This window comes from Sinocyclocheilus grahami, unplaced genomic scaffold (genome assembly GCF_001515645.1).
Source record: "Sinocyclocheilus grahami isolate Dianchi unplaced genomic scaffold, SAMN03320097.WGS_v1.1 scaffold1869.1, whole genome shotgun sequence".
NCBI lineage: Eukaryota > Metazoa > Chordata > Actinopteri > Cypriniformes > Cyprinidae > Sinocyclocheilus > Sinocyclocheilus grahami.
Genome location: NW_015507048.1, coordinates 114,129 through 125,594, shown reverse-complemented (window position 1 = coordinate 125,594; position 11,466 = coordinate 114,129). Strand labels below are relative to the sequence as shown.

The 11,466-nt window shown below is 43.4% G+C and overlaps 1 protein-coding gene across 1 annotated transcript in view; it reads left to right on the top strand.

Annotated features, from left to right (window-relative positions):
- Nucleotides 1–5,219: 5,219 nt before the first annotated feature.
- LOC107573107 (threonylcarbamoyladenosine tRNA methylthiotransferase-like) overlaps nt 5,220–11,466 on the top strand; it is a 112,116-nt gene continuing 105,869 nt past the window's right edge. Inside the window, exons 1-2 of the mRNA XM_016259548.1 lie at nt 5,220–5,255; nt 5,317–5,388. Coding sequence (XP_016115034.1) covers nt 5,220–5,255; nt 5,317–5,388 — 108 coding nt within the window. The remainder of the gene's footprint in view (nt 5,256–5,316; nt 5,389–11,466) is intronic.

The window sequence follows — 11,466 nt, the reverse complement described above, 5'->3', positions numbered from 1 at the left end:
GTTCTTAGCCTACAGATTAATAATGCTAAACGTAGATCAGAAATGTCTGGTCACATCTGGTTTGAACAGTCAGAGTCATAGATAGATAGGTTATAAATAGATAAAAAGATAGTAAGAAAAATAACTATATTTGCAGCATTGTTTTTTTTCTGCTGTTTTAGTGAAAAAAATCTTTAGTTTTGCTGCTGCTCACCGTGTTTCTGTTGTTGTTAAAATAACCGAGTCATCACAGCTCTTGGCGCACAGAGCTGAAAGGGCTTGAAAAAAAGCGTGTTTGGCTTTAGATAAAAATATTAGAGGATATAGTGCTAAAAGATATTTGCCATAAACGACCTTGAGCGCTTATGTGATCCGCTTCGCTGTTTTGACGCACTGCTCACTTAAAATGGTGCTGTGGTCCGGATGGGGTCTGCCTTCTGAATATCAGTTATCTAAGTATTTAAGGTTAAAAGACTCGAGTTGCTTTTAAAATATTCACAAGTCCTTTTCCTCAAGTCGAGTCAAGTCTGGAGTCATTTCAGGTTGAGTCTGAAGTCTATAAAAATGCGATTCGAGTGCCCATCTCTGATTTGAACAGAATTAAAAACACCAAGGTTATTGGACAGTGCATCAGATCATCTTATAGTGGAGGCAGACCAGTCTACCAGGCTTCCATACTCTAGTGAGCGGTGAGCACTAATAGAAATGAGCTCCATGTTCAGTCTCAGTGATTTGTAAGCTAATGGTGTCACCGTACCAAGCGTGATCACTGACATCATTCAACCTGGAGACCTTTTCCCAGTCTCCCTCGTTCACCCGCATGATAAAATCTCATTGAGCACCACAGCAGCCATTTTGGTTCATTTCGCACAGCTCAAGTATTAAGTTTTATTCGACTGTTATTTTTCCATTAAGAGCTTCATTTCAGGCATGTTTTGCAGATTGAGTCCGTGTGCACTGTTTTTCTTTCCTGTGTTGGCTTGTGTCAATCTGTTGTTGGCTTGTGAAGTCATTCTTCATCTCCAATCGCACATCTGAGGCCACATGCCAGTTTTATCCTCTTGTACCTCTTGTTCTCCGCCCAGGTTATTGGTAAGGGCATTTGGGCCAAAACATAATCATCTGTAATTTTTCTTTGGCTTGCTTGGCTTGACTCTTGTGTCAGCAGTGTATTTATTTCCAGCCTTCAGACCGAATGTGGCTGAAATCCCTGGCATGGTTTGGGAATGATATGGATTTGCCATTAAATGTGGTTGGTTCTCTTCGCTCGCTATTCACAAATGTATCTTTTTGTTTCCATGTGTTGTTGAATGTGATTTCTCTGTAAGGTCCAGGGATCAGAGCCGGGCTGGCTAGCCCCTGTAGATAGATGGTGCGTCAGGGTTATGGATCTGTGCATGTTAACGACCTTGAGCGCTTATGTGATCCGCTTCGCTGTTTTGACGCACTGCTCACTTAAAATGGTGCTGTGGTCCGGATGGGGTCTGCCTTCTGAATTCTAAGTATCTAAGTATTTAAGGTTAAAAGACTCGAGTTGCTTTTAAAATATTCACAAGTCCTTTTCCTCAAGTCGAGTGAGTCATTTCGTCATTTCAGGTTGAGTCTGAAGTCTAAAATGCGACTCGAGTGCCCATCTCTGATTTGAACAGAATTAAAAACAGCAAGGTTATTGGACAGTGCATCATATCATCTTATAGTGGAGGCAGACCAGTCTACCAGGCTTTCCATGCTCTAGTGAACGGTGAGCACTAATTGAAATGAGCTCCATGTTCAGTCTCAGTGATTTGTAAGCTAATGGTGTCACCGTACCAAGCGTGATCACTGACATCATTCAACCTGGAGACCTTTTCCCAGTCTCCCTCGTTCACCCGCATGATAAAATCTCATTGAGCACCACAGCAGCCATTTTGGTTCATTTCGCACAGCTCAAGTATTAAGTTTTATTCGACTGTTATTTTTCCATTAAGAGCTTCATTTCAGGCATGTTTTGCAGATTGAGTCCGTGTGCACTGTTTTTTTTTTCCAGTGTTGGCTTGTGTCAATCTGTTGTTGGCTTGTGAAGTCATTCTTCATCTCCAATCGCACATCTGAGGCCACATGCCAGTTTTATCCTCTTGTACCTCTTGTTCTCCGCCCAGGTTATTGGTAAGGGCATTTGGGCCAAAACATAATCATCTGTAATTTTTCTTTGGCTTGCTTGGCTTGACTCTTGTGTCAGCAGTGTATTTATTTCCAGCCTTCAGACCGAATGTGGCTGAAATCCCTGGCATGGTTTGGGAATGATATGGATTTGCCATTAAATGTGGTTGGTTCTCTTCGCTCGCTATTCACAAATGTATCTTTTTGTTTCCATGTGTTGTTGAATGTGATTTCTCTGTAAGGTCCAGGGATCAGAGCCGGGCTGGCTAGCCCCTGTAGATAGATGGTGCGTCAGGGTTATGGATCTGTGCATGTTCTTGTGATGTCATCAGCCAATCAGTGCTCTTATGATGTCATTTTCCCGGTGGCTCGGAGGCAATTCCTCCACACACGGCTCAGGTGATCGACTCATTGAACAGCCTCTCACATTGGCTGCATGAGCAAAGATGACATATTTCACATATTTGTGGGGTTCCTGCACCATTTGCAGAACTTCTAAACACTATACCAGGGCTCTAGACTAACTTTTTGCACTGGTTGTACTGGTGCGCCTAACTTTTTTTCTTAGGTGCACCAGCACAAAAGTTAGGTGCACCCAAATTTTCGACCGCATCGCATTTAACACCGCAGTTTTACAAGTTCTAGTCTTACCTGTGAGGCATACAGTGGAACGACACAATGTGGTCACCTGCCTCTTGCTACAGAAGGGCTATGACACCCCCTTTGCTGCCCAAATTAACAGCAGCACCATCAGCACCCAGAGCAATGATTTTCTCCAGCCAGTTACTGCACTGGTCCCCAAGAGCAGCAAATGCTTTCTTTGAGGCAGCATCAATTCCTAATTAAACAAATAAAAACGATAATACCATTTACTTCCCAGATCAAGAGTTTATAATGCATTTTTTTTAGTCGCACCATTGAGAAATTAGGTCGCACATGCGACCAAATTGGTCGCACTCTAGAGCCCTGTATACTGTAAACCGGTTCCAGCAGCTGTGTGAACGATGCATTTTGACAAACCTTTTAGACCAGAAACCTAAGCATTTCACTCTTTGGACCTCATTAAATCAGAAATGAGCAGGGCTGAATTACATCCGATCTCTGGTTTTGGAGATACAGCATGTAAAGAGTTTGGCTCTTTAGCTTCTCTTTCATTTTGTAACTGAAATGCATGATTTAAAGGCCTGTTTATGTTGTTTTCACACTTCTTTCTGAATCACTATTGTTCTCAGTTCTCCAGCTTTTGAAATTCTGAAAAACAGTTTTAGTAAACAGAAAGATAAACACACACCACAGCAATCCCACGGGCAGTAAGATTATCCATCGAGCAGCACTGGCATTTCATCTGGGGTTTTCATGTCTCTTTGAACGCCTTATTCTTTTGGAGTCTGAAAAACTGAATGTTAATGGCTTCTCAAGGTCGCTCTTTCTTTTGCCTACTGTTTCAGTGTGACCTCACACGAGGCGTTGAGGAGATTGCTGAGTGACGGATGGAGAAATAATTCATTCTTCTCTGGTAGTGGCTTGTCTGGCTGGATGCTCGTTCTCTAATGCTTCTTCACTCCACCGTCAGAGGCTCTGGATCAGCAAACCATGAGATGGGGCCCGTGATCATCCACACAGCTCCTGTGATCGTGGGAGAACATGGGACTAAAGTTCTTCTCTTAGGGTGGTTCTTTGGCAACCACTTACTGGCCATAATCAAGACAACAATGCATCTTACAATTGTGTATTGATTTATTCCCAGGCTGTTTGTAGGTGAATCTACTGGGTAAACAGGGTCTGGTGTGCATCTGTTGTGCTCAAGACTTAGTCACCTGTGATTCAGAGACATCATCTCAACCGTTTAGCTGTCTCTCTCTCGTTTCTTTCATCCAGGAGCCGTCAATTGTCTTTCTACAAGGAGACAGAAAGCATAGTCTCAGTACAGGGCTGTGAGAGTGAGGAGAAGCTGTATGTGTGCGTTTGGACTCGTTTGGGAGGCATAGGAGCGTCATATGGAGTGAGCCCTAACCCATGCCGGAGAGAGGAGGCCTGTCCGTCTCTACAGCTAATGCAAATGTTTGTGTAGAGCAGTTTTTGCTGGCGTTCCCTCTCTCAGCATGGATTGATCATCTGACAGATGCCATTGAGGGATATTTAATCGTGGTTTACCGGCAGATGTGTCCGAGCTGCCGGCCAGATGCCTATTTGTTTGCTTCGGGCTGCGTCACTTTTCTTCTCTGTTTTTCCCTTTGTGCATGCTGCACTTCTGTTCTCCTCGCTGCCTGTCACGGTCCAGTTGGCATGCTCTCATTCCCGCAGGGCGTAATCTTGACTCGGTTTACTTTTGGGGTGGGTTTGGGACTGGCTTTGTAACTGGAGTCTCTCTGAAAGCTTTGTGTTTACAGACTAAAAATGAGTGGTATCAGTTGATCAGAAGTGCTGTGTCTGTGTTGAACGACATCCATCCTGGTCCAAATAGTGTGAGATGGATTGTTCTGGAAGTAATTTGGCCTTAAGTGCATATTGTAGCTGATGAATTGTAATGTTACTTTATTTCTCTGTCTCATTTGGTTGTGAAGCGAGTGTCGTGTTTAATCGTCACAGGTGTTTGTGCAAAGATTTCTGTTGAGGCTGCGAGTATATTTTCCACATAATGATGGAGCTGAGCTCTATGTGCACCTGTCAGTACAGGCCCAGATTAGCACACTAACAAACAACCGTCAGTTTGGAGGAGTGTTTTATCTCCTTAACATTGAGCAGCAGGAATCATGGACCTCCATCCATCATGCTCAAGCTCGTTCCTTCAGGAGCAATCATCAGAAGAAGAGGCCTTCTGCATATTTATGACCTTTGAGCTTCAGAAAATCCTAAAGAAAATCACCAAGAATGCTTGGAGGCATTATATGGAGGAGGGAAGAACAAATTAATTAATAAATTAATAACACTTAATTTCCCTTCGGCAGCTATAGTGTCTCTTATGTTCACATAGTAAACTCTCTCCCTCTCTCTCTCTCCCTCTCTCTCTCCCTCTCTCTCTGAAACATGCCTCATGTTCCATGTGTTCTGAAGGATAGGGTTTGGTGAGAGTAAATGTAATTTATTATTTGGCAAAAGTCATGACCGTTGCTCTGAGGGCTGAGCGCTTGGGAGCAGTAGTTGTGTGTCATCTGATCCATGGTTTATGAAATGTATTCATTTTGTGTTTCCATGCAGGGTATTAAAGGAGCTTTAGGTGATCCAGGTCTGCCTGGTCCTACTGGAATCAGAGGCGGCTTTGGTGAGCGGGTGAGTGACACACATCTGTCTGTCTCTCTACTGTTAGAAGTATTCAGCCTGTGTAAAACGATTTTAAAATGTATTTTCTTTTTTCTTTTTTAATCAGAGTTTTCCCATGAGCTTTCCTTTTCTAAAAACAAAGACACATACATACACAGATGCATACAGACAAACAAATTCAGATATATTATTTAGTTTTGTTTAATCACAGATGCAGTAAAGAGCATAGCTCATATTTCAGTAGACATCTAGAGGTCCTGGTGACCTCGCTGTCCAGAGCTCTTGCCACAGAACAAAGCCTATGTGTAACACACACACATAACACTCTCTCTCTCTCTCTCTCTCTCTCTCTCTCTCTCTCTCTCACACACACACACACACACCTGTGACACACATCAGTTCAATCCTGTATTAATACAAGTTGCTTGGCAACCGTAAATAGCTACAGTTAGAGTAATTAATTACATGAAAAAATTGATGTCTGTTGTGGTTTATTATAATTAATATAATGTAAAATACCTGAAGGCTTATCTCGTTTCTGCTGTTTTATTAAAGGGTTGCAGTGATTCTTACCACAGGTTAAGCAGCTCTCTTCTAGATCTAGACATATTTCTGAGTGAAACTTGGTCTTCCTCATAGAAACAGTGATCAGGTTTGCAGTAATGACATCAGACAGAAAGAAAAGCTGTTTCTGAAGGAGAACGTTCTGATCAGTGACAAACATTTTCTTTTCTTTGGAGTAGCATGCACTGATGAATCGTTCACAATAAGACCAGCAACGTGTACTGAAGTGAACTTGGACAGTTTTGTTTTATGTTCACTTTACCATGGTAAGATCACTGTGTGTCTGTCTTCTGTCGCTCCTCAGAGCTGCATGTGGGTTTCTGAAGCCAGAGAGGAGGTTTGGAGACGAGCTCTGGGCTGTGCGTTTAGTCAAACGGTCAGTGGTTCCTCCAGGGCATGAAGAACTGCAGTGTTTTTATGTGAGACTCGAGTCATTCGGCATGATGGTCAGGGATGGCTGAGCCAGAGGAGAGTGTGACGTCTGTGGCTGAGCATGAGCTGCTTTGATGGTATTTCGAGCAACCTTGATATAGAAGGATGACATACTCAGTCTCTTCATTGGTGTGTTTGCGCATTAATCAAGCTCCTGTTTGAGCAAGTGATTTTATTTCCATTAACATCTTTTGTCCAAAGCCAAGTGTGATCATTGTAGTGCAGTCATCAGCTGCTGTGAGCGGTTTATCGGTTCTGTTGGAGTAGCATGCACTGATGAATCGTTCACAATAAGACCAGCAACGTGTACTGAAGTGAACTTGGACAGTTTTGTTTTATGTTCACTTTACCATGGTAAGATCACTGTGTGTCTGTCTTCTGTCGCTCCTCAGAGCTGCATGTGGGTTTCTGAAGCCAGAGAGGAGGTTTGGAGACGAGCTCTGGGCTGTGCGTTTAGTCAAACAGTCAGTGGTTCCTCCAGGGCATGAAGAACTGCAGTGTTTTTATGTGAGACTCGAGTCATTCGGCATGATGGTCAGGGATGGCTGAGCCAGAGGAGAGTGTGACGTCTGTGGCTGAGCATGAGCTGCTTTGATGGTATTTCGAGCAACCTTGATATAGAAGGATGACATACTCAGTCTCTTCATTGGTGTGTTTGCGCATTAATCAAGCTCCTGTTTGAGCAAGTGATTTTATTTCCATTAACATCTTTTGTCCAAAGCCAAGTGTGATCATTGTAGTGCAGTCATCAGCTGCTGTGAGCGGTTTATCGGTCCTGTCAAATCACATGTGCGTCTGTGGCCTCCTTCACATCTGACAGTAACATGTGTTAATGAGTAATCGCTTGGCTTTTTGCTTTTATTCCACTCATACAATGTGAGAAAATGCAAACATTGCAGCCTTTATTTGGTTCCCCTGATTTATTAAACGGTATATGGAAGAAAAATAATGACAAATGTCTTTGAAACAAAAAAGCATGTTGAATTGCACTAACTGAAAAAATAATGCATTGTATTTTCAGGGCTTGCATTTGCAATGTAGAGGGTTGCACTGTATTGGTTAATTGAGGCGCGTTACGCGTCGTTGGGGAATCCTGGAGTGTGACGTATGAGGGGAACCGCAGTATTACAGCACAGCGTCACACAAGCCATGATACAAAGTAAAGGAAACTAAGCAACCGAAAGCAATATATGTCTTCCTCAGATGTAATGTTAGTTCTGTACATCAGCGTCGGGTAAAACAGCATTATAATCTCTTTTTCAGTAACGTTAGAGAAAGCTGCATACACACATATAGGCTGAGAAACGAGTAACAGCGATGATGTTGAATTAAACGGGTCTGACACAATAATTTTTTCCGCATAACTTCTACTTAGCGCTCGCTCCATTTCTGCAGATCAGTTTTTGTGAATGAATGACTTTTGTCTTCATCACCTGCTGGTGAGCGACTGACAGCCGCTGGAGATCATGCATCGCTGCTCTACTGCTATTCCTGCAGATCCCGGATGTGCAATCCTGAATTTAAACCTCTGAATTTGTGGAAGCGAATTTGTAAAGTGAAATAATATGGATCGAAAATTGCCTGTCGAATATTATACATCGTATTCTTAAACAGATTGAATATTTCGGAAGTGAATTCTGGAAAGTGGATATGAATTACTGCATTTTTAATTATGAAAATGTGTGTGAATTGTTTTGAATTGAAATATTCACAGCTTAAATAAACAACTATGTTAAATGTCAGCCCCTGAAAATACAAGGCATTAAAATGCAAACACTGTTAATACAATGCATTATTTTTTTCAGTTAGTGCAATTTAACATGCTTTTTTGTTTCAAAGACATTTGTCAATATTTTTCTTCCATAACAGTATCCCATGAATAAATGCTGAAAAAACAATGAAAGAAGCGAAATAAGAGTTCAAAATAAAATAATGTGCTACCATTTTCTTTCGCTGAGCATCTGCCTCATACTAAAATGACATTTTAGCCCCCTTTCATAATTAACTTATTTAAAATGTGACTATATGCTGAAGTTGCAGTTCTCCTCTGATTGTGCGTTTAACTAACTGCAGCTCTGTGTTAATGCGTTGCATGCGTCTTCTTTATTTGACTGCAGTTCGTTTAAGGCCCTGAGAATGTCTTTAATTACACACAGTGGTCTGGCCGTGTGAAGTTTGAAACATGCTCTGAAAGCCATGATAAAACCTCCTAATTGGACTGGCAATTAAAGCGCGTCCCCCTCCGCTGAACCCCAGCCTGCCCCGCGTGAGCTCTAATGAAGTGCAAATGCATTTCGTAGACGGCAGTTTGATCTCTTCTGGTCCACTTACATTCATACATAGTGGAGCCATTAGAGGCAGAAATCTGCAGCCTTATATATGTGAAGGACTAGAGGGATTTATTTTCTCTCTCATTATGATGCTTGATGGGATGCAGTGAAACGTTTACACACATGCAGGGTCTGTCCTCCACTGGTTCAGATGTTAGAGTTGTTGAAGGACTAAACTGTCTGGCCTCCAGCACATCCTAAATCATTATCACTCTTTAATAACTCCTACAGCCGCAGTGTTAGATTAAAGTCACTGCAGAATATGGGCATGTGCGTCAGATGGAGCGTCCTGAGCTTGTTTTGAGCAGTTTATTAACAGTTTATGATCCTGTTGTTCTCAGATTGTTTTTGTTTTTTTAATTCCTGTATTATAGAAATTCGATTATGACACTTACATTTGTAAGATGGGATTTTGGTCTTTCCTCCTCATGTAGACATGAGCTGTATTTGCATGCCTGGAAATGAGCAGCCTGAGGGAGTCAACAGACGTGCAGCACCTTAATGACGTGATTCAGTGAAACAGATTGATTGGCGTCATCCTTCACTATAGATCTAGTGGTCATCATGTGTTTGGTCTCTGGTCTCCGGTCCGAGCACAGGTCACACATGCAGTCGCGTATGAAGGAAAGGCTTGAATGCTGCAGTGTTGTAGAAACAACGAAGGCGTGTTTTGTTTCTGTTATAATCTTCAGAGTATCAAACCCAGCCGCAGGCGTTCAGATCGTTCGACTGCAGTGACTCTGTCCTCAGAGACGTTTCAGACGCACAGTTCGACAGAAACCGCTTTTCAGGGGTTGAGTAAGGACTCAGACACTGCGGTTTGCATTCCCTTTCCGTTTGTCACAGCAAGAAGTTATTTACTGCACACACACGCATCGCTTTCTCACAGGAGTCTGGTTTAGACCGATCTCTCACACCTGGTCTCTGAACACCCGGCAGCATTAGAGATCCGTGCTGGTCCGGCCGGCTGCATGCGTGTTCACGTCCCGAGAGTCCTGTTCTCCAGTCAGCGCTGGGTTTCTGATCTCGTCCTCCTCCTGGCCTCTGTGGGTCTTCGGTTAGCTTCATCTGGCTGATCGTCGTTCTCCATTCTCGCTCCTTAGCTCCATCTCCTGCTTTGTGGCGACCGTCCGCAGCTTTTTCATGTTATCCGCACATGGGAATCGTTGGAGTGGCGTTTCTCCTGTGTTTCTCACAGCTGGAACCATGCGCAGGGGCTCATGAGTCTGACGCTCTCGAGCGCTCATTCAGGACGGGACACTCGTGAAGATCAGCCTCCAGATGCTTCGAGGAGGATGCGTGTAAAGAGTCTCAGGTGGCCTGTATCTGCATCTCATTTGTTCCTCAGCAGGTGTTCAAAGGCCTTTACAAGGTCAGGTTAATGCCGTCTTTAAAAAAACAGGAGTGTTTTTGCACAGAGAAGCAGTGGGTGGGGAAAACCTCCTCCCTGACTCAATTAAAAACGAATAAAGGCGACGAGGGTATATTTCACCGAATCCAAACGAGGCCTTAATGTGAAGTAGCTCGAAGCGTTTAGGGGGAGAGATGCAGCCCGTGCATCCGTGGACCGCATCAGAAATGTTCTTCAGCTAATGAAAGCAACTCCTCTGGAGGCACTTAAGCCTGCCGCTGGATTTGTCTCATTCCCGTCCGTTTGTGTTTCACAGCCGCCTGCAGGGGGCGACACCTGAGAAACTCCCTCAGCAATAAACCACCAAACCAAGCTTTGAGTTTGACTCTGCTCTGTCCTGTGATAAGTCTGTCCATGCGGCACTGGCTTTGAATAGGTTTCCAGTTCTTTGAAAATATATGAATTTGGTCAAACATTTGTGGATTACATGGCTTCTTCCCAAAGCAGAAGCGTTTAGGGGGAGAGATGCAGCCCGTGCATCCGTGGACCGCATCAGAAATGTTCTTCAGCTAATGAAAGCAACTCCTCTGGAGGCACTTAAGCCTGCCGCTGGATTTGTCTCATTCCCGTCCGTTTGTGTTTCACAGCCGCCTGCAGGGGGCGACACCTGAGAAACTCCCTCAGCAATAAACCACCAAACCAAGCTTTGAGTTTGACTCTGCTCTGTCCTGTGATAAGTCTGTCCATGCGGCGCTGGCTTTGAATAGGTTTCCAGTTCTTTGAAAATATATGAATTTGGTCAAACATTTGTGGATTACATGGCTTCTTCCCAAAGCAATACATACATGGACATTAAATAGATATTTGAGCTGAGTTGTTCTCCTCAATATTCAGTGTCTAAAATGAAAAATTCAGACATTTACCAATGAAACTAGCATCATTACACACAAACACCTGACCATGACTGGCCCGTCAGAATCACATTTCAGGCTTATTAATCAGATTTCCTTTCATCACTCTGTGCGCTTTCTTCTTGCATTAAATACATAGATGTGTGATGACGTGGAGTCAGCTGGTCATCCTTCGCTTTGCTGCTCGTCCTGTCAGGGATTGTTTGTGATAATGACCCTCTCGTTGAACTTTGTCTCTTAATTACAGTACGCATAGCGATTTGTAATAATAATATCCTCTGTATTTAACCTCTCTGACACTGAAATACAACCGGTCTCCTGTTTTGAGAGGATCTCAGCGTGTGACTGCAGGAGTCTCGTCCCGTCAGCCCCTCCTTCATGACGTCTGCTGCTGGGGAAGAGGCCATTGAATCATCGGGTAATATGTGCTCTCACTCGTGCCAGAGAGCAGAATTGACTTTGGCTGACCTCTGACCTCCATCTGCTCCTTTAGTAATTC